This window comes from Perca fluviatilis, chromosome 19, assembly GCF_010015445.1.
Source record: "Perca fluviatilis chromosome 19, GENO_Pfluv_1.0, whole genome shotgun sequence".
NCBI classification, from domain to species: domain Eukaryota; kingdom Metazoa; phylum Chordata; class Actinopteri; order Perciformes; family Percidae; genus Perca; species Perca fluviatilis.
In genome coordinates this window covers 6296239-6321926 of record NC_053130.1, presented here as the reverse complement: position 1 = coordinate 6321926, position 25688 = coordinate 6296239, and the positions used below count along the sequence as shown (strand labels likewise).

The window sequence follows — 25688 nt, the reverse complement described above, 5'->3', positions numbered from 1 at the left end:
TTTTAATTTTTAATTTCTGGGAGGTGGTGGTTAAAATGCCAATGTGATTCCAATCACTTCACATTGGAGATTTTTTTTTTCTTCAAATTATGTTATGAAGTGTAAGTTTTGCCTTCGCGCGAGTAGTTTTAACATGTGTAGTAATCCATAACATCCTATAGAGGGCGGTATTGTAAAGATTGTAATACTACAGGAAAAAATGTAAACAACGAAGAAGAAGAGGTCTGCTGACTTAAGCTAAGCTAGTCTGTTTACCATTTTCCAGCGAGCAGAAAGTAGCAATATCGTTTTACAGGAGAAAATAAATAACATAATATATGAAAAGGATTATTGTCAAGCGGATTAGAATATTTTGACGTTGTATATATCGCTGCGTTAATTAAAGGTGAGGTTATAATAACAGTATGAAAGGTTTGTACTGCCGAGCTGGTGAGAGTGATGCTGAGCCCAAGTTCGTCATTCAGGAAACGGTGAGTGTGTGTTTGGTCTGTCGGGGTCTGACTGTGTGCAGGTGGATGCTGTTGCTGTCTGACTCGAAGCCTGTCATTATAAAAACACATTTCAATGCATTAGGCTACAGACTTAAAGCATCGGATCAGGACAAGCAAAGGAAACGAATCTGCTTGTGTGAAACTATGCCTCCTCCACCTGCAGACACGCAGCAGGGATGTCCAGCATATTCAAAAACCACAAATTCAAAAACCTCATTTTAGCCTACCACATTATCTAAAAACATCAGTAGGCACCTTATTAACATTGGTTAGATTTCTAAGTTGCAGACTGCTGCTTTGGTAGCCATGGTGTATTACAGTGCTTATAGAGGAAGAACATGCATCAGATAGATAGATAGATAGACAGACAGACAGACAGACAATTAGATAGATAGATACTTTATTGAACCCCAAGGGGAAATTTCAAGGTCCCAGTAGCTTAAAGACATCACACACAACATACACATGCATCATAAACAGAATGTATGTAATGTATCCATTATGTCTGCCTTACAATCTGTATTTCTGTGTCTGTCTTTTTAATAAAACTATTCTATTCATCTTTTTAAAGACGTTGGTAACACTTCACTTGAAGTTTTCTACGTAAGAGTGACATGTCACTGTCATGAACACATGACATAACCATAACTTGTCATGACAAAACCGAATGACACTTACTAAAAAAGCGTTATGTCATAAACGTTTATGACTTGTTTATAATGTTTTATGACACGTTCATGACAGTTACATGTCACTCTTATGTAGAAAACTTCAAGTAGACGTTTGTCTGTGCAGCTGATGTTCACCTGTTTGTGTCTTGTTTCTCTGTGTCTGTACGTCTCTCTCTGACCGTTTGTGTCTGTATCTGTTTCCCTCCAGAGTCTTCCAGAGGTTTTAGGCAGCCATCTGGTCCGAGTTCAGGTAAAGGCATGTGGACTCAGCCCAGTGGACTTCAAGGTACTTAAATCAAAGATGATGTCAAAATGGATGTGAGCATTACTGTTACCTGATTAGAAAATACCCGGGCAAAGCTGCAATCCAAGAATGATCCAAACCTGGTTTTGTTGCTTATATTGACACAAACAACAAAACAATCACTTTATACACAGCACGGTCCAATGAGAGTTGTTGAACTTCTCTTAGATGTCCACTTTGTTCTAAGGCTGCACAAATAATCGCAATTTTATCAAAATCGCAATATGGACTAGTGCAATATCCAAATCGCAGGGGGGGCGCAATATTTGTTAAAGGCAAAATAGATGTCCCGGCCTACAAACTGTGTCCTAATACAGACTGAAGAAAACATCGTTGTTTGGTACAGGTCCTCGCAAAAATCACACTATAATCATTTCGTTTTTAAGTTTTAATGTTTTTCAATGAAAATGAGAATAATGATACAAAAATGATCATTCCCTCCAATATCGTGAATCATATCGCAATCGCAATATCAGTCAAAATAATTATTAGATATTTTTCCTCATATTGTGCAGCTCTACTTTGTATACAGGATAATGGATATATTACATTTTGCAATTATGAGCACAAATCATACAAAGCCTTATTCAAAATAAAACATTCAAAAATCATAAAAAGAGACATCAAACCAGCAATTACATGACGACCAGTTAAATACAAGACGATAGAGGCGCCTAGGTAGCTCAATTGGTAGAGCACGCGCCCATATACAGAGGTTTACTCCTCGACGCAGCGGCTGCGGGTTCGACTCCAAGCTGTGGTCCTTTGCTGCGTGTCATTCCCCCTTCTCTCTCTCTCCCCTTTCGTGTCTTCAGCTGATCTATAAATAAAGGCCTAAAATGCCCAAAAATAATCTTATATATATAATTTATATATAAATTTAAGATTATATATACATATATCTATATATCTATATATATATATATATATATATATATATATATATATATATATATATATATATATATATATATATATATAAAAGACAATAGGATAAAAGCCATAGGATAAATCCAAAAGATCTGCAGCCACTTAATGTTAACTTAATGTTAATCAAAGATATAGTTTATGGAGGACTTGATTCATATATAAAAAAAGAAAAAATGCATTAAGTACATTATTACATGTATTAATGCTTGAAATACATTTGAAAATCTTGGTTATCATCCTGTGCATGTATCCATATACTGCATGTGTCCATAGGTCCAGCTACACTGTCACTGATCTGTTATTCTTGCATATTAAATAACGCTGTTCAGAACCACTACTGTGTCAGTATTGTTCTTTAAAGGTACACTGTGTAGTGTTTTAAGTATTTCATTAGCTAAAATCAATGTCTTCATTCATATATATATGTCCTCATTGGTATAAAATGACCCCTGCCAATGATCTGACTTCTCCTCGTAAGCGAAGAATTTCTTATCTGTATTTACACTGGACGGGCAAGTCTAAGGAGGCTTCCATGTCATTCTGCCGTTTTGAAAAACTCTAATCATTGAGAGGGACATAGTGCACTAGCCTACCTGTCTAGCTAATCCACAACGCGTTTTTGTTCATAGCCAGCGTCACGTGACCAGCGGAGAAGGAGATCAGTAAGAGGCGCCTGTCACCGCCCCGGCAACATTTGAAAGGCCTGCACTGCACTTTAGTTCATAATGGAGGATCGTACTTATGCCGAGCCACAGGAGAAGGAATCCTCGTCGCCAAAAAAGCGAAAATTGGAAGACATGTTGTCATAGCTTCTTGGTACATAACGGCTACCGTAGTTGCAACACGCATTTGAAAAAGCGAGGCGCTAGAGAGCGCTATTCGTTTGAATGTGAAATTACAATTTCACCGCTAGATGGGAGAAATTTCTACACAGTGTACCTTTAAACTTTCGTGCCAGTAAAGGTCACTGAATTAAATTGAAATCGCTAAATAGGGTACATCACCCCTCGTGTGACTGAAGTGATGACTCGGCTTCTCTCCGCTCATTTCTCATGCATCCTGTTCTCCAGCTGCTTGAGGACTTGGGGATCCAGAGAGACCTAATTCCTGTCGGCAGAGAGGTGGCCGGGGTCGTCCTGCAAGGTTGTGAACACACAAACGCACTTCTCCCTGGCGCTGCATGATTGTTCAGAAGGAAAACGTGATTAGTAGTGCCTTCCCAGACATTTCGTCACTTTAAATAGTTTGTTTGTGTTTTTTTCCCCGCAGTGGGCGACAAGGTCTCTTTCTTCCAGCCGGAGGATGAGGTTGTAGGTAGGAACCCTTTTATTTTTTTGTTTTTTATGTATCTGATGTAGAGGCAGCCTTCTGACTCTGACACTGGTTGGAGGTTAAAGATAGATAGAGCATGCGATGTTAACTGCGTGGACACTGGAGAGCATGACAGGACATTTGTTGTTGTTTTTGTAGTCCGATACATTTGTAATATCTGATCATTAATAATGTAAACTCATTCGAGCTGGGTGATAAGTTGAAAAAGAAATTTGCATTCGCACTGGCCAAGTGGCCATAGGGACTGGTAGGAGGGGTAAGGGAGTTCAGACAAAGTTCTCGGAATGCCAGCGTAGACCTTTTTGTGATGATAACACCAAAAATTCACAAGAATGTCTACAGGTGTGATTAGATGGCTGTGTAAACACAAAAGGCCTTTTGTTATTATACCAGCCAGGTAACCACCCCAATATTTAGTTATGATACCGCAGCCATTTAACCTGCTGTTGCTCTTTTTAATCAAACAGGTAGGCCTACCTTCATGTGTACAAATAACTTTTCTATTAAACATTTTATTTATATCAAAGTAAAACACAACACAGCAAACTTAAGAGTGCAAAAAAATAACAACCTTCAGACCTGTTTACAAAAGTAGAAGGCATGCTAAACAGTGAAGTTAATACAATATTAAAAAGATGCAGCAAAGGGAGAATGGAAAGACCGTGCCCTGAAGTAGGAGCTGAAAGAGTTACAGGAACTGCGGTCAGAGGAATTTAATTTAATTGTAACATGTGCATAATCGCAGTATTAATATTCATATGGCCCTTACTCCTAACATATTGTACACTAGTCACTGCCACAGGCCTGACCAAGACTTGGTGTGAGCTACACCTTAATCTAGATAATTTTATTAGCATGGAAGATTTTAAAAAATAGGATAAAGGACTTCCTGAATGCACATGTCCTGTTATAGAATTCAGATTTTCTCAGTGTTGAATGTCATTTTTCTGTTTTGCATTAAGTCTGTTGTTTGCTGTTTGTTACTGTATGTTGAAACTTTGAAGCTGCTGCCTTGGCCGGGACGCAAATTTACAAATCCCACTACGGCCACGCCAAGACCCCGCCCTTCAACAGCAGCTCGATTGGTTGGGGTTAGGCATTGACCTCGAGTGGTTAAGGTTAGAGTTAGCCGATTGGTCAGGGGATAGGACCTGTACAAATGGAGTTACGTTACCTTGCGTAAGCATGGACGCCTGGCCAATAGTAGTGTGTGGAGGACGGGTCTCGGCGTGGCCATAGTAGGATCCGTAAATTCGCGGCCAGGACTCCCTTGTAAAACAGATTCTGAATCTCAGTGGGACTATTTCTTGGTTAAATAAAGGTTAAATGAAAAATTGTCTATCCTTCTGTCTCTCAAACTCATCGACCTTCCCTTTCCAGGCATTCTGCCTCTGGACTCTCCCTGCTCTGGACTCTGTGATGTCATTGAAATAGATGAACACTATTTAGGTACACACACACACACACACACACACACACACACACACATACACACAGTTCGCATAACATGCACTTTGTTCCTGCAAATGTGCAGCTACCATTATCATCAAACACAAATTCTCACGACAGTCAGCTTACCAAGCCGACTGTCAAAGCCATTCCAGGTCCCAGCCCCTCATCTAAAAGCTTTGCTGGCACTTTGAACAAAGCAGAATTGTGTAAAAGCACTTTAAGTGCACAGACTGCCCTCTGTTTCACCTGTAGTTGCTGCCTGACTTCATTTTGAAGCCCTGCATGACAAAGAAAAAAAGAAAATCAGTATATTGTCCTTGTGAAATCGGTTCATAAAGGGGAGTTCACATTGCAACAACTCAGATTTTTGTACACATATCAATCAGCTCTGTCACAGACAGAAAATTGTGAGGTCATTAAGGTGCAAATAAATCTGTAAAACGGATCCACTAAACGTGTATTTCTCTCTTTCTGTTCTCCAGTTCAGAAGCCAGAGAAGCTCAGCTCGGTGTGTGTCGCAGGAGCTCTGCGTGACGGCCTGTGTGCTCACACTGCTCTACACACACACGCTCGCATGGCAGCCGGACACACACTCCTGGTCATGGACGGGGCCAGCGTACGTATAATACTCAAACAATCGGACGTCTTGGCGACATAGTGGAGAAACACACTCATCGTGCAACCACAACGTTCATCCAGGAGGGTTTTTATCCCATCAGGGGACCTTTGTTGCAACACGTTTCCTATCGTTCTCTAATGTTAAAACTGTCCAATAGAGACAACATGAGGAAGTGTAAGTGTATCGTTCCCATCTCCTCTCCCTCCTCAGTCTTTTGGCCTTATGTGCATCCAGTTGGCTTGTCACCACGGAGTGAAGGTTTTAACGACATCCCACTCGCCGCAAAAACACACATTCCTGGAGCAGCTTCGGCCCAGCGTAGGTATGTACCGGCCACCGTTAGTTCACATTCTTTACTCGCTTTATGTGTCCTTAACCCTTGTGTTTTCCTCGGGTCAAAGTTGACCCGTTTTCAAAGTTTTTTATAAAAGAAATATGGGTTTCCTGAAAATAATTGTTTAAATCAGGGGCCTCAACGTGTTTTAAGCCAAGGACCCCTCAACTAAGACAGAGACTGAGCAGGGACCCCCTACTACATCTATTGTATAAAATTAAGTTGCATATTAAACTGGGCCTACAATAACGTGTAGGGCGGCCTAAAGCCTTTATACATACCTTTTTAGTGCATGGAATACTAAGCTATTCAAATAGCTTAATAATTGTTGGCATGTTTTTGTAAATCATGTTTTAATACATAAATGAGTCACAGTGAATCCTGAGGATGAACACTGTCTGTGGATGGCTACCTTAGTGACTACCTTACTTATAGGCCACTTAGCAATTGGGATTTATATTTGCTAATAATATTTTGGATTCATGTTAAGACTTTGAAATTTTTGAGCAATAATTTGGAGGCCCCCCCTGCATTGCGCTCTGAGGACCCCCTAGGGGTCCTGGACCCCCTGTTGAAGATCCCTGGTTTAAATGGTTTCAAAACAGCATCCTGTCTGTGAGCCTCTGATCTTAACTATTAATCAAAATAATTCATAATTTCTTTTTCTTTTACTAAAAAATTAGATATGTCATATACATTAGGTTTATTGAACATGAACTTTTCAAAAAAACATTGACTATAATGTTTGAAAAAGCGCCAAAATAGTCCAAAAAAAAAGAAAAAACGCCAAAAAAAGTTTATTTTCAATTTTTACCCAAATGTTCATGGTCGACGGGAACACAACACGAGGGTTAACAGTAACATAACATTTTAAACCCAATCTTCGTGGAGTGTCTGCAAAATGATTTGAAATGTGTTCTCTACAAAATCCCAGCAGTTCCTTTCAGAATGGAAATCTTCAGTTTTTCTGATCATTTCACGCTCTTTTGCTTCTCTTTCACCCTTTAAAAAAACAAAAATCCTTGTTTGTTTCCTGTCTTGTTTCCTCCCCTTCATACTTCCCTCAGGTGTTCAGGATCCTTTAGTAGGTGAGATCTTTTCTCTTTCTCTTTCTAACTGACTTGCATGCTTGCTTCCTTGCTGCTGATCTTCTCATTCCTGAACTAAATTTCAATAGCAATTGGATTAATCAATATGAGCTTTAGGTTTATTGCTTTGTGTATCAGGCATCTGGCTGACTCCATGGAGGATTCCAGTGTACAGCAAATCACCACCGTTAGTATATTAGATGTATTGTTTTTGTAATAACTGTTTACACAATTTTTAGTTAACATTTAGTTGAGACATATTACAAACAAATTACCCCAGGATAAGACCTCATTCTTTTCTCATTTTAAGTAAATGTTGTAAAAGGGAGAATGAAGTACTGGTCTAATGATCGAAAACCTGCTGCCACCGTGTGGAAAATATTGAAATTGCAACCGCTGCAACTGAAAGTGTTCATATTATGCTCATTTTTCAGGTTCATAATTGTATTTAGAGGTTGTACCAGAATAGTTTTATGTGGTTGAATTTTTCAAAAAACACCATATTTTTGTTGTACTGCACATTGCTGCAGCTCCTCTTTTCACCCTGTGTGTTGAGCTCTCTGTTTTAGCTACAGAGTGAGACATCTCACTTCTGTTCCATCCTTGCTAGGAGTCGCACATGCACGGTAGCTAGGTAAGGACTACTAGCCAGTCAGAAGCAGAGTATGAGGGCGTGCCACGCTAGCAGCTAGGCGAGCATTATAACGTGTGTTACAAAGTGACCACGTTTGTCTCTGAAGTAAAGGCTGGACTACAATAGAGCTGTTTGGAGCAGTTGGTGAACAGTGTTTTCTGTTGGAGATGGTAAGTCCCTTTGGGGGGGACTTTGGGCTTTTTCACTTTGTAAACCTATAACGTGCACAAAAGTATATATAACACAATAAAGAAAAGGGAAAAAGCCAAAAAGCATAATATGAGCACTTTAAATAAGCTTCCAGTTAGATATTTTGTGCAGATAGGAGTAGAATTACAAACTGGCATTGAGACTGGTTTTCAGTGAGCAGATTATTTTAAAGTTTAAAAAGTATTATAAAGTGATTAGTGATATCATGTTGCTGTGTCTTTGTGTGTAAAGTTAAGGTGATTCCAGTTTATAACGGCTCATCAGACCTGCTGCCAGTGGTTTTGGAGGAGACAGGAGGACTGGGAGTGGATATAGTCGTAGACTCTGGAGGTAAACACATTTGTTCTGCGTCTGGTCATCTGTCTTATTCACACTGTTGAATAGGTCTTCACGATATGAGCAAAATATGCGATAACGTTGTTGAATATCGCGATAACGATATTACTTGGGATTAATAAGCAGATATTAAGTGTACTCGGTTCTGCATTCCTGCTGCTTTCAGTATTCTGCTAAAATACAACAAACTGCTTGTTGAATTCAAAACAAATGAAAGGAAATCATTTCCAACATTCTTTTATTGAACATCGAATTGAATATAAAAGGCACCGCTAAAAATGTAGTTACATTTAAATTGCAGTTTTCTACTGATTATTTCTTTCAACAACTCAAAAAAAAATCTGAGTATCTTTCGTGATATGATGCAGCCTTTTGCAATGTGTTTAGTGCGCGCCAGTTAATATCGCAATGACGATAAAAAAAATACGATATATTGCGCAGCCCTGCTGTTGAACATTTTATTGTAAAAAATGGACATCAGATCTGTCAGCGTGTGTGTGTGTGTGTGTGTGTGTGTGTGTGTAGTACGTCTGCACGAGGAAGAGTCAGAGAAGACGAAGCTCCTCCCACACAAACATGACATCATCAGTGTGCTGGGAGTCGGGGGCCACTGGGTCACATCCCACAAAGACCTGCAGGTGAGTCCGAGCTGCATCACACAGGGTGTTTACTTCATATCGGTTATTTTAGAATCTTTCTGCTCTCAAAATCTTCAGGTCAAAAAAAAAGAATACATATGAAATCTCGTCCTAATAGACTAGAAAATAACCTTTCCTAAAGCAAGTATTTTATCATCATTTTATACAGCTTAATTCAAAAGTCTTATCGTCAGATTATCACTGGTTTTGTTTTTTGTATTTTTACAGTTGGATCCTCCAGATTGCAGATTCCTGTACTTAAAATCCGCCTCTTTGACTTTCCTCAACCATGAAGTGTGGACGGCTTCATCGGCTCAGCAAGGACGATACCTCCGTATCCTGTGGCGACAGTGTTTAATCTAATACATGTGCAAATAATCAGGTGCATAAACCCCCCCTCCTTAACACACTGTGTCAGATATTCTGAAGGACGTTGTGGAGAAGATGTCAGCCGGAGTTCTCAGGTAACTCATCACACAACAAGCACTCAGTAGGGTCGGTCACATTTGTTTATCCATGAGAAGATACTGGCGTCGGATAAATTCATAATACTCAGTACAAACTCCAATTTTTTTTTTTTTTTTTTTTTTTGTCCAATGGCAGTTAACAGGATGAGCTGTTTAGAACTTGGATGAATATATGGAAATTAAATTTGATCAAACTCATGACATACATTTTAAGTAATAAAGATTTTAATTTATAGTGCTCATATTATGCTCATTTTCAGGTTCATAATTGTATTTAGAGGTTATATCAGAATAGGTTTACATGGTTTAATTTTCAAAAGAACACCATATTTTTGTTTTACTTCACATTGCTGCAGCTCCTCTTTTCACCCTGTGTGTTGAGCTCTCTGTTTTAGCTACAGAGTGAGACATCTCACTTCTGTTCCATCTTTGTTGGGAGCTGCACATGCTCGGTAGCTAGGTAAGGACTACTAGCCAGTCAGAAGCAGAGTATGAGGGCGTGTCCTGACAGTACCTAGGTAAGGACTACTAGCCAGTCAGAAGCAGAGTATGAGGGCGTGCCATGCTAGCAGCTAGGCGAGCATTATAACGTGTGTTACAAAGTGACACACGTTTGTCTCTGAAGTAAAGGCTGGACTACAATAGAGCTGTTTGGAGCAGTTGGTGAACAGTGTTTTCTGTTGGAGATGGTAAGTCCCTTTGGGGGGGACTTTGGGCTTTTTCACTTTGTAAACCTATAACGTGCACAAAAAAGATATATAACACAATAAAGGAAAGGGAAAAAGCCAAAAAGCATAATATGAGCACTTTAAATAGTCACAATCACAGAACGAGGTTAACACAATGGTGATTGAGCCTTTGGCCCCCGGTTTAAAGACCTTGCATTTTGCAGTATTACGAACTGGGTGTCTGTGGCAACATCTCCGGGAAAAATCCCAAGCGGCGCACAGTTAGAGATGCGTTTCCACTTACCCAGCCGTGGTTGGTCCGCCAGAGAGGGTAGACGGAGCCAACCCAGCAGACTCCCCCCCCCCCCTCTTTTATGTGGAGGAATTTTTTTTTTTTCTTTTTTTCCCCGACCCTTTTTGGCAGGGGGAAGTTTTTTTTTTTTGTGGAAAGGGGAAAAAAAAAAAATTTTTCTAACATAAAAGGCGCCCCAAGAAAGCGGATTCTCGTTGCAACTTTAAATTCAGTATTTCTTCGCAGAAATGCTCCCTCTTATAAATGTAAGGCTAAATCAGCTAAGTTCAGCTTTAAATATAGAAGATGCAGGAAACTGTACGGGAAAAACTATATTTTGTCACATCTCTGTTGTCTTTTCTCTCTATAACTTAACCAAATATAATCTGTTCTGTTCTGTCTGGTTTCGATCTGGCTCTCCAGACCTCAGCCTGAAGAGGCGGTCCCTCTCTATGAAGCCACGGTTACCATGGCGACTGTCCAGTGTCACCAGAAGAAAAAGGCTGTTGTTCAACTCTGACCACAGCACTCGTCTGAGATGTAAGACAACGCAACCAGAACTCACAGGAATCACTTTTCCTTCTGCAGCTCAACTGTTTAACTCTCCGGTTGTCTTCGGGTCAAATTTGACCCATTTTCAAAAAGTTTCTATATCTGAAATTTGGGTTTTTGACAACCAAATTGTCAAAACAAATAACGTGGATAGTTCCATACAACGCTCTTCACAAGTAAAATATATGATCAGTTGATTACATAATTGAATTTGGGTGTTTTATTCAATTTTATAGCATTTGAAAAAAAAAAAAAAAAGTAAAAAAAAGCGCAGGAAGAATCGACAAAGACATCGAAAGTGACAAAAATGTCAGACAAAGTGACAAAAAAATGCTTGGGGGAAAGTGAAACATTTTTAAATAAAAATAATTGCCCATTTTAGGCCTTTTCACAGCTATTTATGACAGACATGAAAGGAAAAGCAGTAAGGGGCGGCAGGTACGTAGCCTAACCCGCTGCCTGCGGGAGGAGTTAACCTCTCTTATACATATATATATATATATACATCAAATTAACATATATATATATATATATATATATATATATATATATATATATATATATATATATATATATATGTATGTATGTATGTATGTATGTATGTATGTGTGTATGTATGTATATGTATGTATATTGTATATGTATGTGTGTATGTATGTATATGTATGTATATATATATATATATATGTATGTATGTATGCATATATGTATGTATATATATATATATATATGTATGTATGTATATATATATATATATATATGTATGTATAATATATATATATATGTATGTATGTATATATATAGTGTATATATATGCAGTATACATATAAAAACAAAACGTACACACATAAAAAAAATATATATATATATATATGTATGTAGTATATATATATATATAAGTAGCAACATATATATAACAAACACAACCCAAAACAAACAAATGCTCTAAAGCATGCAGCACAAAAAAAAATATAGCATGAGAGTAAAATATATATAGCAGCATATATACATATACATATAGCATGTATATGTGAGGGTGAGAGGTGAGCATGGAGGAGAGAGAAGAGCAGCAGAGAGGTATATGCACGAAAAGGAAGGTATGTATGGTGAAAAAAAGAGAACACGACAACAAGGGATAATAGAAAGAACACAGAACAGTAGAAACCACGTGCTTGTTTTACTTTGTGAATTTTTTTTTTAGGGGTTTGGTGCCGCGCAGCAAGGGGTCATCACCACAGGCATAGAGAACACAAGGCACGTGACACGCATCATCACAGGCAGACAACATCAACCTGCCGCAAGAAAGAATCATCACAGGTAGCCAACACACAACCCCATCAGCCGCAGCCATCATCAGCACGTAGACAACATCCACCCCAGCACGATCAATCACAGGTAGACACTCACCCTACAGCAAGACGTGACATCACAGGTAGACAACATCAACTCCAGCCAGAGCACGCTCATCACAGGTAGACCACAACATCAACCCAGAGCACGTGATCATCATGGTAGACACACAACCCTGTCGTGAGCACGTAACATCACAGGTAGACAGCAACCCGAGCGCCGCAGACGCCTCACACGTAGACACATCAACAGACAAGTCACACACCTTCTCACACGCAGACACTCAACCCACTGCTGATACTGTTAGACCCACCACTTAACCTGCGACTTAAGCACAGGTAGACATCAGTCCCTTCTTTGAAGAAGAAACAGCTTGTAACATACCAGGACGCGACCCCCAGACAGGAACATAGACGTGCCACATTTGAATAAATGTAGGATGCCATGGGCTCACATGCCGGCGTTATTCATTACTTTATATTTCTTTGAGAATAATCCACAACACAAGTCTGATAAGTTTTATTTATCACACACAACTACACATAAAAAACAGGAACTGGAGGAAACACCAGGTCGAAGGAAAGCATGTGTAACGCCTACTGTGTACGCCCACTGTAACATGAACAGAAACTAATATGGACGTGAAAGGAAAGAATGAGTGGTGTACAAAGGTTATAAAGAAATGACAAATAAGGATAAAGTATGTTGTTTTCCTCTCTACTGTGTGTCCTCATAATTGTATCTTAGAGCTATGATTGGGCCCAAAATAAATCCGGCCTGACCCTACATGAACCTGCATAGTCTCTGTCCAAGCCAGACCCGAACCAGAACCACGGCTGATTTAAAACACCCCAAATCTCCGGGCCCTTTTTGTTTTGCACGCTGCTCCGCGCGGTGGAAAGACATCGCAGGCGGCGTGTCACGCAGGAAGCCGGGATAGAAGGTACCTGTAAGGTGAGAGTATGAAAGGAATGGGAGTGGTTGGATGAGTATGGAGAAGATGGGGGTACACTCACAGCCTGAATATGGAATGAGTGTACACAGACTATAAGGTTGCAATAAAATAAAATAAAATGGCAAATTTCAAAACCCATTAAGGAGAGCCCGCCCATCATTGGGTTGTAGCAGAGACTCAAAGCCTATTCCCATGCCTGAAAGGAAGGAAGACACAACTTTTACAGTCACTACAGTTCACTGTATCTTTGACCTTTGCTTGGATCAATGGATGGTGGTGGTGGTGGAGCCCCACCTTGCTTAGCTGCCGCTGAAGGTTAATTAGCGAAACGGTAGACTCAGACCGTGGGGGAAAGCCGCCATGCGAAAGAAGAAAATGGGCTGTTTGAAAGGTGGTAACCCAGCTCCATAATAAGTTGTCAAGCAGTCTTGCCTGATCCCTCTGTCCCTCCCCTTTTCCCCGTACACACAGGAGACAGCAGAGTTTTTTTCCCCCACCCACATCCTGCTTCTAATTGGCTCTGACCCAGATGGCAACGAGTACTAGCCAATCAGAGGCAGAGCAATCGTTTTTTTCTGTTTAGGAAAACGTCAGTGAGTGACGTTTAAATGAAAATACGTGCGAGTCGCGACTGATGGTGAAATCCGTCCCCACGGATTGTAAAACCGTGCACACAGTTTATTTATTTTTCTCTTTCCGGAACCTAGGGGGGCTCTGTAGAAAAAGTCGCTTGTTTTGGGCTTGTTTTCACAGGCAACACTGCCCGTGACCCTCTGGTTACAGGACGTCGGGCAATTCTGCGGCCTTTTGTCAGCCGTACCTGTCGACAGGCAGAACAGGAACGGGGAGCCTGTCCGGCGCCACCAGTTCAGCCAATAACGTTGCTTCTTGTAGCGATTGGCAGGCCAGGGAACCAATCAGATGTCAGCTCACAGCGTCAGTATCAGGTTGGCGTGACAAGAGTTCCTCTGGGTGTCTCGCCGTGCCTTCCAGTGCCTCAAGACAGCCTCCCAGGATGCACCTCTCCTCCTGTCGCAGTGACTTGACCGCATCTAGCTGCTCCCTGACTGACTGGTCACAATGCCGGAGGAGGTGGGCGATCTAAACACACACAGCAAGTAAAGAAATGTGTGTGTGTGTGTGTGTGTGTGTGTGTGTGTGTGTGTGTACACACCTTATCCAGGGCTGTGTGAGTGTCTTGTAGTAGTCGTCGACAGAGAGTCTTAGCTGTCTGCAAGCTCCTCTCCTCTCTCTCTTCACACACCACCTGGCCGAGCAACACTGCCTTCCAGTGGTGACTATGAAAATAAACGCACACATCTAATAAATCATCTATATTTTTATATATATATATCATAGAGCAGAATAAGCAAGCAGAGGTTCCCTTTTATACAGATATACACATATGAATATGCTGTGCGTGTGTGTGTGTATGTGTGTGTGTATACTTACTACAGTGTTTGTGGCAGGGACAACAGTCTGAGAGCCGTCATCAGCCTCCAACTGGGACCTTCACTGGACACAGTGAGATTACTAACAGGGAGAAAAGAGGAGCATCACATTTTATTTTAAATGAATCTGTGTGCAATGCAACAATTTCTCTATTTATATGTATGTAATTCATCTATTTTAGCATAAAGACTGGAAACGGGGAGACTGCTGCTACTCTGGGCAAGAAGACAACACGTAGCTGCAAAAACGGAGGACTGTTCCTTTAACATCGCTCCTGGTTCCTCTATAACACTATAAAAATAATAATTATTATTATAGCATCTAGTAGCGCTTTTACAATGGTTTACAGACAAACCATACAATACATAAAAGGAACAATGACAATGCAGATGTCTTACTGAAGGAAATTGTTCTCTCTGAGAAACTTGATCTTCTGATCCAAACTCTTATCGCCTCCTAAAACGTCTGCGAGGAGATCTAAGGGGCCACAGCGAAACAGACGAGCACAAAGCTCCGGTGACAGTGTCATTAACTTTACACATAACCTGTATAAAAACAACAACAAACTTGAGACAATAACTGCAATATCTATATAATATCTGTTTTGCTTTAAAAAGGTCCAATGTGTGGGAATTTCTCCCATCTAGTGTTGAGATTTTTTTTTGTTGTGTTTATTATAAGGATCTCCATTAGCTGACGCCTAGACGACCAGCTAGTCTTCCTGGGGTCCAAAACAACATTTAATCAGACAATATTAAAACATTTCATTACATATACGGAAAATAAATTTATATATAAAAAACAATATCTGCTTAGAAAACTAAATAACAGAAGAAAAATTAAAATTAAATGAAAACAATAATAAACAGACTAGAGAAAAATCTTGAAAACAAAGTTATATATTACAGTATATTACATGGTTAACATACATAGATCACATTAAAAAAATCAGACATTTTTTCACCACCCAATCAGTCAGTCAAACACATCATGATAAATAATTTAAATGAAGGTAAGATTTGACTTTCTTTTTAAAATATACCTTTCCTGTAATAAAACGAATGTTACTTGGAATTTTATTCCACAAAGAACTTGCTCTATAAATGAACGTTTTTTTTCAAGTTATTAGATTTTGGCATATCGCAATCAACTCTCCCACGCCACGCAGTTCAAAGTACTTATTACAGCTACGGTAGCCTTCACGCTTCAAAAAGCCAAGATGCCCATTAGCAGCACCTGTGAGTTTATCATGTGACAGCGAAAATGCAAAAGGTGGAGCAGTACGTCCTGTATGTCCCTTACCGGCTAACGTATTTCAAGATGGAGCATGAATATGGAGCGTCTACCCCAGTTCATGCAAATGGAAATGTTAAATTTCAAGCCAAAAGGAATACTTGGAGTTGATGGTGGTGGTAAATATTCATGAAAAAGGACAAGTTTGTGAACAGGCAACACAGATTTTGAGAATGAACAACTAAACACGTTACACACTGGACATTTAAAAGTACATCTGGAGTTGCTTCGGAGGCAACAATGATGAGGCTTGTTCTACGTCCTACCTGTATCCACATAGACCACGCTGTTGGGGTTGCAGGGGGCGACAAATCCGTACTCTAGCATCAGGCGCTGGCTGTCATGAGAACCGTAGTTAATGAAGGCCTGCTGGTAGCGGAGTGTCCCGGAAACGCTCCTGATTTCATAACATCTCGTCGTGTCATTGAAACTTGCTTTTACCTGGAAAAACACACACACACTTTTTTTTTTTTTTTGAGATTTGTGAAGACTAATTGGCTCTCCGTCTTTGCAACTCAAGTCAAATCAGTTCAAACTCAAGTTGGGAATGCAGAATAGGCCATATATTCTGCGCTGAGGGCTTCTACATACTGTATGGTTTAGTGTTGATGCGTGTACCTGCACGTCAGGGCGGTGGTTGAGCAGGTCCAGAAAGGGAGCCAAAGCATAAACATCCTGTCCAAACAGAAAGCTGTTGGATGGGTGGGACATGAAGACAGAGCGTGTGTTGACACTACACCACGCCCACCTGGAGGATGAGGGTAACAGCTTAATAACCTGACTGACTAAAAGTCCAACACATTTCAGTAAATCTAAATATTTTAAATCGCCATAAACCATTGTGGTGAATTGTTCATTCATTGATTTACCATTTTAAAAGTTTTTGTGTGTGTGTGTGTGTGTGTGTGTGTGTACTGTACATGTGCACACCTCAATGCTTCATATGTCAACAGCTCATCCACGGGCCGACTCACGATTGGCTGCAGGGATCTGGATCGAGATAAATCCCTTACAGGTTGGGACGATACTGACATTGTTCACATAAAGAAGACTGATGTCTATTCATGTCTTTTGAAGAATTAGATCTATTGGGATGTATTTAAAGCACCAGGCTTATACTTGCATATTGAAAATAAGAGAAGAAATGTTGCAAAATAACAGCTTCAAAGATCATAGAAGATTATCGTCTAAATGCAAAGATTCAGTGTGCCACGAAAACTTGCATTCCGCCAGTAATGTTACGCAATGTGCAAGTAAACTCTGCCCTGCTTATTCTAATCAGAGCATAACCTTAGACACACAACTTAACCTGAATAAACTGGCTTCAGAGGGGGACTCACCTGAAAAAGTCTCGATTAAAGGAGTGGAGTTCTCGCACCGCCTCCCTCTGCTCTAAAGCCCGCCTCCGCACACTGGTCGGCAGAACGGCCATGACATCATCGGTGAAATAGGCGGGGCAGGTGTAAGTGGTGGGCAGCACGTCGATGTAGGGGAACCAATCAGAGGCCTCTCCTCGGTGCCGCTCACACACCAGGAAGACACAGAGCGCCACCAGGGGAGAGAGGCGGGGCTTCCAGCTGGGGAGACAAGAATAATGACAGTTTGGGTCAAACGCAGCCGGCCCTCTAGACCCTTGGCCTACCCTCTTTGTGTCCATATTAGAGGATGGATACCCGAACCGAGCCCGACGGTACCAGACGGGCCGGGCCGGATTCGGACAGATATTTAGAAATGATGTTCGGGTTCGGGTCGGGCTCGGTCACATCAGCGCGATAAGGCACTGAACATTTTAAATTTAAAAAAAGCTTATTATGTAGGTGCGCGCCTGTGTTAACGTGTGCTTGTTGCCCCGTGTGCGCTGATGCCTCATCTGTTGACATTTGAATGCCTTCCTACAGTTGCTTAATAAAAGCGGGCTTTCCACACAAACAAACGTACATGTGTCATTAGTATGAGAAAAAAACAAGATTTTAACTGTCTGGCTCGGGTCGGGCTCAGACATAAATATCTTAATGCCTGTCGGGCTCGGGACGGGTTCGGTTACTGCTCTGTCGGACGCGGGCCGGGCTCCGGGTGATCCGCGCTCTAGTCCGTATGCGTATTTGCAATGTTATTAACTAAATCTTTTACTTATTCTGCTTCACCTTACTCTTTTGCTACAATGCAATTCAGTACGACAAAAACAGAAACGGCACCTTTAAAACTACCAGAGTTGAATCAACACACCTACGACACACTGAAGCTTTAAAGAGGGAGTAGTTATTGCATTTTACAGTTTGTTATTCTGTCCAGCGCTATATCTGGCCATATTCTGAGAATTGTTTCACTTGTATACAAATATATGTGTGTGTGTGTGTGTGTGTGTACCTCTTGATATACTGTCCCAGGTAGCTGTCCAGAACAGTTGAGGTTGTGAGGAGACAGGACTCTGGCAGAGAAATGACCAGCTGGCCAGGCTGCCAGAAGAACAGCAAAAGACAAAGAGAAAGATTATAACACTCAGAAACCACGAGAAAAACATTTTTTTAGATAAAAAAAAAAAAAGAAGGAATGATTAACCAATCAAACAAAAGACCAGCTGGCTGTCATCTTGGTTTTCTACTGTAGGTCATCAAAGTCATTAATAGCTTTAGAATCTGTATACTTAAATTATTACTGTGTTTATGTTTTTTTTTTACCTTTATGCTCTTGAGAGCTTGCAGTCCTCTGCCTGTGTCTGGATGACGAGAAGCAACAAACACACAAACGTTAAAGTCTGTACTTCAATCCATCAATCAGACTACTTCACACAGGCTGAATGCATTTACGTAATACAAACGTGGGTCCATTAGCCCCTGCGCTAAGCTATTCAGCTGATAACGCTACTCTACGCTAACTCTCCCAATGTTAGACCCAGGTGAAAAAAGCTTCTGGGGGGGGGGTGTTTGGCTCGAGGTCATGGTGCAAAGGACCCTAGGGTGAAATTACTCCGAACCATCACTTTAAGGAGTTTTCCTGAGAGCCAGGTAATTTTCACACTCTGTGTCACATATCACGCGCTTGCAAAACACTGACCATTGTAGTCTCACCCTGTTCATCTGGGAAAGGAATCCTCCTTTTGGTTCAAGTTTTAATTATCTTTTTCGAGCAACTGCTGAACCTTCAATTTTAATAATGTCGTATCACTTCCCAAGACCAGATGGCTTCCTCGTGGCCCAGAAGAACAGAGAGAGAGAATGTCAGGTCATGAAATCTGAGGCCTTACACTATACTTTTAACAAAATAATCCTACACCGTGCCGTCGTCCGTCGGAGGGGCCGCAGGCCTTCATTTGGGCTGACCTGACTTGCTGGGTCGGAGAGCGGGCAGTCGGACTCACTCCACCAATCAGATACGCCTCTCAAAATCGGACGAAAATCTTTTAAACTGACCTTTGTCGATCTGAAATGAAGACCGATTCAGCAACTGCGTGGCCTATTTCTTGCTTAAAATGTTAAAACTATTTTCGTCAAATAAGAGATCGTACTTCGAACAAGCCGCCATTACTATCGGCTGGAGAAGCCAGACCCACGTGACGCTTTCGTCATTTCCGGTTTTCATTTTTTGTACTACGTCTCGCGCACTCGCAAGGACGTATGCTCAAGACGCCGTCGCTTCGGTGTGTTCCGGGGCACGTTTTGGACCTCGGGGAGCCGACTGATCAGTCCGACTGCCTTTTCTGCCGACGGTCAGCCGGGCTTTAAAGAACTAAATGTTGGTCCAAACGTCACATTGCAAACCTAAAGTCTCCAAAATGTGTGTCTGCTCTCGTCCAGACCCCGGTGTTGATGGCGCCAAATGACTGAGCAAGACATCTAATGGCCTTTTTACAGTCGCCGCACCCGACCTGCCGCGTGGCAATGGGACGTCAAAATGACGTAGATCTCGCTGATGCGCCAGGATTTTGAGTGTGCGACCACTATTTTTTTCAGCGGCGCGCGACAAAGCGGAAACAGGAAGCATGGACGAGTTCGAGGGTAACCGGATGTCAGGACTCTCAGAGTGACTGCAAGTCTCTCTTGTAAACCTACTGGGTTAAGATGAGTTCTTTTATGGCGAATGAAAGGCTTGATCCGACGAAATAGGTCATCCAATCAAATTGAAGCATTGACGTCAACGCTGCTGCCAGTTCTGCCGTTGTTTACCTTTTTCTTCTTCTTCTAGTCCATAGAAAGAGCAAAGTCGGTAGCCTTTCCTCATTAGCGCCACCTCTGTTCGGGAGAAGACTGCAACTAGTGTCGCGACCACCATGCGCGAGTATTAAACGGTTACGGTGCTCCCATGACGTCACAATGGCGCACGACGGGTCGGCTGCGGCGGGTATACCGGATGCTTAACAACTACACACGCAGGGCCGGGCAATATGTCGATATTAAAAAAAACCAATTCCAATGAAGTTGGGACGTTGTGTAAAACATAATTAAAAACAGAATACCATGATTTGCAAATCCTTTTCAACCTATAGTCAATTGAATACACTACAAATACAAGATATTTGATGTTCAAATTGATCAACTTTATTGTTTTTTGTTGTTGTTGCAAATATTCATTCAAATTCAGAATTTGATGCCTGCAACATGTTCCAAAAAAGCTGGGACAGGGGCAATGGTTAACACTGGGTTACATCACCTTTCCTTTTAACAACACTCAATAAGCGTTTGGTAACCGAGAACACTAATGGACCTTTTTCACAGCAGACATTTTGACATTTTGAAAAGCACAGCTGAAATTGATAACCTTAAAAGGTCTCCATGACATGGTGCTCTTTGGATGCTTTTATATAGGCCTCAGTGGTCCCCTAATACTGTATCTGAAGTCTCTTTTATATAGGCCTTATTGGTCCCCTAATACTGTATCTGAAGTCTCTTTTATATAGGCCTTAGTGGTCCCCTAATACTGTATCTGAAGTCTCTTTTATATAGGCCTTAGTGGTCCCCTAATACTGTATCTGAAGTCTCTTTTATATAGGCCTTAGTGGTCCCCTAATACTGTATCTGAAGTCTCTTTTATATAGGCCTTAGTGGTCCCTTAATACTGTATCTGAAGTCTCTTTTATATAGGCCTTAGTGGTCCCCTAATACTGTATCTGAAGTCTCTTTTATATAGGCCTTAGTGGTCCCCTAATACTGTATCTGAAGTCTCTTTTATATAGACCTTAGTGGTCCCCTAATACTGTATCTGAAGTCTCTTTTATATAGGCCTTAGTGGTCCCCTAATACTGTATCTGAAGTCTCTTTTATATAGGCCTTAGTGGTCCCCTAATACTGTATCTGAAGTCTCTTTTATATAGGTCTTAGTGGTCCCATAATACTGTATCTGAAGTCTCTTTTATATAGGTCTTGGTGGTCCCCTAATACTGTATCTGAAGTCTCTTTTATATAGGTCTTAGTGGTCCCCTAATACTGTATCTGAAGTCTCTTTTATATAGGTCTTAGTGGTCCCCTAATACTGTATCTGAAGTCTCTTTTATATAGGTCTTAGTGGTCCCCTAATACTGTATCTGAAGTCTCTTTTATATAGGTCTCAGTGGTCCCCTAATACTGTATCTGAAGTCTCTTTTATATAGGTCTTAGTGGTCCCCTAATACTGTATCTGAAGTCTCTTTTATATAGGCCTCAGTGGTCCCCTAATACTGTATCTGAAGTCTCTTTTATATAGGCCTCAGTGGTCCCCTAATACTGTATCTGAAGTCTCTTTTATATAGGCCTTAGTGGTCCCCTAATACTGTATCTGAAGTCTCTTTTATATAGGCCTTAGTGGTCCCCTAATACTGTATCTGAAGTCTCTTTTATATAGGCCTTAGTGGTCCCCTAATACTGTATCTGAAGTCTCTTTTATATAGGCCTTAGTGGCCCCTAATACTGTATCTGAAGTCTCTTTTATATAGGCCTTAGTGGTCCCCTAATACTGTATCTGAAGTCTCTTTTATATAGGCCTTAGTGGTCCCCTAATACTGTATCTGAAGTCTCTTTTATATAGACCTTAGTGGTCCCCTAATACTGTATCTGAAGTCTCTTTTATATAGGCCTTAGTGGTCCCCTAATACTGTATCTGAAGTCTCTTTTATATAGACCTTAGTGGTCCCTCTATATACTGTATCTGAAGTCTCTTTTTATATGACCTTAGTGGTCCCCTATACTGTATCTGAAGTCTCTTTTATATAGGTCTTAGGTGGTCCCATAATACTGTATCTGAAGTCTCTTTTATATAGGTCTTGGTGGTCCCCTAATACTGTATCTGAAGTCTCTTTTATATAGGTCTTAGTGGTCCCCTAATACTGTATCTGAAGTCTCTTTTATATAGGTCTTAGTGGTCCCCTAATAATACTGTCTGAAGTCTCTTTTATATAGGTCTTAGTGGTCCCCTAATACTGTATCTGAAGTCTCTTTTATATAGGTCTCAGTGGTCCCCTAATACTGTATCTGAAGTCTCTTTTATATAGGTCTTAGTGGTCCCCTAATACTGTATCTGAAGTCTCTTTTATATAGGCCTCAGTGGTCCCCTAATACTGTATCTGAAGTCTCTTTTATATAGGCCTCAGTGGTCCCCTAATACTGTATCTGAAGTCTCTTTTATATAGGCCTCAGTGGTCCCCCTACTGTATCTGAAGTCTCTTTTATATAGGCCTTAGTGGTCCCCTAATACTGTATCTGAAGTCTCTTTTATATAGGCCTCAGTGGTCCCCTAATACTGTATCTGAAGTCTCTTTTATATAGACCTTAGTGGTCCCCTAATACTGTATCTGAAGTCTCTTTTATATAGGCCTTAGTGGTCCCCTAATACTGTATCTGAAGTCTCTTTTATATAGACCTTAGTGGTCCCCTAATACTGTATCTGAAGTCTCTTTTATATAGACCTTAGTGGTCCCCTAATACTGTATCTGAAGTCTCTTTTATATAGACCTTAGTGGTCCCCTAATACTGTATCTGAAGTCTCTTTTATATAGGTCTTAGTGGTCCCCTAATACTGTATCTGAAGTCTCTTTTATATAGACCTTAGTGGTCCCCTAATACTGTATCTGAAGTCTCTTTTATATAGACCTTAGTGTTCCCCTAATACTGTATCTGAAGTCTCTTTCCCAAAATTCAGCCTTGGTGCAGAATTACAGCCACTAGAGCCAGTCCCACGTATGTTGTGTGTGATGTCTTTAAGCTACTGGGATCTTGAATGTCCCCTTGGGGATCAATAAAGTATCTATCTATCTATCTATCTATCTATCTATCTATCTATCTATCTATCTATCTATCTATCTATCTATCTATCTATCTATCTATCATTACATTTATTGTCTTTGTAGTGTATTCAATCGAATATAGGTTGAAAAGGATTTGCAAATCATTGTATTCTGTTTTTATTTACGTTTTACACAACATCCCAACTTCATTGCAGCTAGATATGTCTAGATAGTCATTGTATCCACATTATTGATGATTATTTATCAAAACTCTCATTGTGTCAATATTTTGTGAAAGCACCAATAGTCAACCCTACAATATCGCCCGCAATGTCGATATCGATGTGTTTGGTTAAAAACTATTGTGATATTGGATTTTTCTTCATAACGCCCAGCTCTTTACATACGTGTGAACAAACATGGGAGCCCTGAGGTTGAGTAGGAAGAGCCGTACCAGTGAAGAGGGCTGGCTGCAGCAGCGTTGAGGTGAAACCCCGTTGGTGGAGAAACTTCATCAGCCTCACATACTGCGGCTGGTGGCACAGAGAGACTGAGGAAACAGAAGCAATTAGACTGGGGAGGGGAGAGACCTACAACTGGCTGTGCTGAGAACAGCTTACAGCGGTGAAACATTTTTAGAAGGCAACTATATTACAGGAGCAAATTGGTTGGTACCCGACTGGAGGACACTCTCTTGTTTCTGCCTCCTCTTCCTCGCAGCTCGTCCAGCCCGATGGCCGCGATCCCTCATGATCCCACCTGGACCAGAAGCTCCTCATGGTGGACAAACACACACATTCACACAATAAGCACACCTTAACATGGCCAAAAGTCAGAGTCTCTCTCTCTCTCCTACTGCTTATAGCCGTTCAGCGTTATGTAACGCAAAAACAATGGACTGAAATTAGGCGAAAGGTCCTCTCTTAAAAGCTGAAATGTATAGGTATTTAATGTAAGGCAGTTTAACTCTTGATATTCCCTAACACACGTATTGTGAGTTTTAAGGTTAGTTCCACACCCTAGTTGCTGCTAGTTGGTCATAATCCATGAATTCTTGAAAAACCAGTTAGCTTTTGAATCAGGGATTTAGCTCATAACGGTCACCCTCTGATGGCATGACTGTGCACTTTTGGGATTTTTGTTTAGATTTCTAAGTGGAAACTGGATATATTGTTGCTGTTTGACCCTCTCATTTGATGATTTAAAGCTTCTTTTTTTTCCTTTTTCTTTACATTATATTGCATTATCATACATAGACAAAATCAGGTTCATTGTCAAGTAGGTTTTCATACACAAAGCATTTCCCTAACTGTTTGGTGCATAACATAACAGAGAGAAAAAAGTACTGCAAGTCAGGAAACTACAATAATATGTAAAATACTATGAAAAATGTGTACAACATGCCTATATCTGTTTTAAAATTAAGAACCGTAGTTTTGTGTAGGAATGTGCAAACGTTCAGTCTAAATTCCCAGTTTTAATGTCTTATATCAGAATAAAAAGGGTCTGTTTTTATGATCAGCTAGTTTCCCAATCATTCTTTTAGTTCTAGATTATAGACAATTTTAAGAACCGTTCTCACAGTTCTCTCTCTCTCTCTCTCTCTGAAATTGTAACCATGACTCAGCAAATCATATTTTTTGTTCAGTCTCCTTATACATGGCTGATAGAGACTTAGCGCAACGTGTCATACTCAGGGGGAAACAAAATATGCAACCAAAATGCTTGTAGCTAGCAAAAACATTAGCTTTCAGCATGTCAAATGATTATTTTAGCAACCACTTCTTTCTTAATTCCAGTAATAATAGATTATAGACCTAGAGCCTGGGTCTTTTCCTCGCCACTGTCGCACCAAATGCTTGCTCGTGGGAAATTGTTGGCTCTTTGCAAATTATAGAATGTGGTCTAGACCTACTCTATCTGTAAAGTGTCCTAAGAAGACTCCTGCTGTGACTTGACACTATAAATAAATTAAATTGAAAAAGGAACATATTTGGCTCCTAATGATCACAAGAACAGATTAATCGAAAGAAGAAAAAAGTGATTATTTTTCATATTACGTTTTACAAGTAAACTCTTATTTTGTCTTGCTGAATGTGATCTCCAGTTGGCAAACTAACCACACAGTACGCTACACTTCTCTACAACATTTGGGGGCTTTCTGGGGTTGTAGCTGGTGATATACCAAACCCTGTCTCCCCTACAGTTAACACTACAAACATACCCATCATACACCGCATACAAAACCAAAATGTATGTATCAAAGAAGTTTAACTATTGGTTCGAACTATCATGCCGAGTTAAACACCAAATTGGCCTACAATACCTAAATATTGTTCTCTTCTGCATTCATCTTGATCCAGCCTGGATCCAGCACGGCGGCTGGTCAAACGTGGTTAGCTTGTTTTTCCGGGTATGCGCACTGACA

General features: G+C 40.6%; 2 protein-coding genes across 4 annotated transcripts; one reads left to right on the top strand and one right to left on the bottom strand.

Moving 5' to 3' along the window:
* Positions 1 to 203: 203 nt before the first annotated feature.
* On the top strand, positions 204 to 11098 carry cryzl1 (crystallin, zeta (quinone reductase)-like 1). 2 transcript variants are annotated; one of them, XM_039783886.1, is made up of 13 exons: positions 204 to 470; positions 1371 to 1448; positions 3467 to 3539; positions 3666 to 3710; positions 5109 to 5177; positions 5663 to 5796; positions 6010 to 6121; positions 7201 to 7221; positions 8297 to 8395; positions 8927 to 9039; positions 9268 to 9373; positions 9458 to 9503; positions 10890 to 11098. In XM_039783886.1, exons 1-13 carry the CDS (start codon positions 405 to 407, stop codon positions 10984 to 10986), a joined length of 1059 nt encoding a protein of 352 aa, XP_039639820.1. In that variant the 5' UTR covers positions 204 to 404; the 3' UTR covers positions 10987 to 11098. The 2 variants fall into 2 exon arrangements, with proteins under 2 accessions (XP_039639820.1, XP_039639821.1); XM_039783887.1 differs by lacking the exon at positions 7201 to 7221.
* A 2629-nt stretch (positions 11099 to 13727) lies between these two features.
* Positions 13728 to 25680, bottom strand: setd4 (SET domain containing 4). Of its 2 annotated transcripts, none has more exons than XM_039783881.1 (13): positions 25587 to 25680; positions 23936 to 24034; positions 23715 to 23810; positions 18747 to 18784; positions 18436 to 18524; positions 17409 to 17645; positions 16999 to 17058; positions 16687 to 16816; positions 16335 to 16509; positions 15174 to 15252; positions 14776 to 14856; positions 14498 to 14621; positions 13728 to 14424 (listed from the first exon to the last, which is right to left on the bottom strand). In XM_039783881.1, exons 2-13 carry the CDS (start codon positions 24009 to 24011, stop codon positions 14248 to 14250), a joined length of 1362 nt encoding a protein of 453 aa, XP_039639815.1. In that variant the 5' UTR covers positions 24012 to 24034; positions 25587 to 25680; the 3' UTR covers positions 13728 to 14247. The 2 variants fall into 2 exon arrangements, with proteins under 2 accessions (XP_039639815.1, XP_039639816.1); XM_039783882.1 differs by having other exon boundaries at positions 23936 to 24031.
* Between the last annotated feature and the right edge of the window lie 8 nt (positions 25681 to 25688).

What these genes read in the sequence shown, in the direction of transcription:
- cryzl1 (XM_039783886.1), top strand. Translation starts at nt 405, where the DNA reads ATGAAAGGTTTGTACTGCCGAGCTGGTGAGAGTGATGCTGAGCCCAAG. An exon ending in TGTTCAGGATCCTTTAGTAG is followed by an intron (nt 7,222 to 8,296) that starts GTGAGATCTTTT and finishes TTGTGTGTAAAG; the next exon opens with TTAAGGTGATTCCAGTTTAT. An exon ending in ATGTCAGCCGGAGTTCTCAG is followed by an intron (nt 9,504 to 10,889) that starts GTAACTCATCAC and finishes CTGGCTCTCCAG; the next exon opens with ACCTCAGCCTGAAGAGGCGG.
- setd4 (XM_039783881.1), bottom strand. Translation starts at nt 24,011, where the DNA reads ATGAGGGATCGCGGCCATCGGGCTGGACGAGCTGCGAGGAAGAGGAGG. An exon ending in AGAGAGTGTCCTCCAGTCGG is followed by an intron (nt 23,811 to 23,935) that starts GTACCAACCAAT and finishes CTGTTTCCTCAG; the next exon opens with TCTCTCTGTGCCACCAGCCG. An exon ending in CTCACACAGCCCTGGATAAG is followed by an intron (nt 14,425 to 14,497) that starts GTGTGTACACAC and finishes GTGTGTGTTTAG; the next exon opens with ATCGCCCACCTCCTCCGGCA.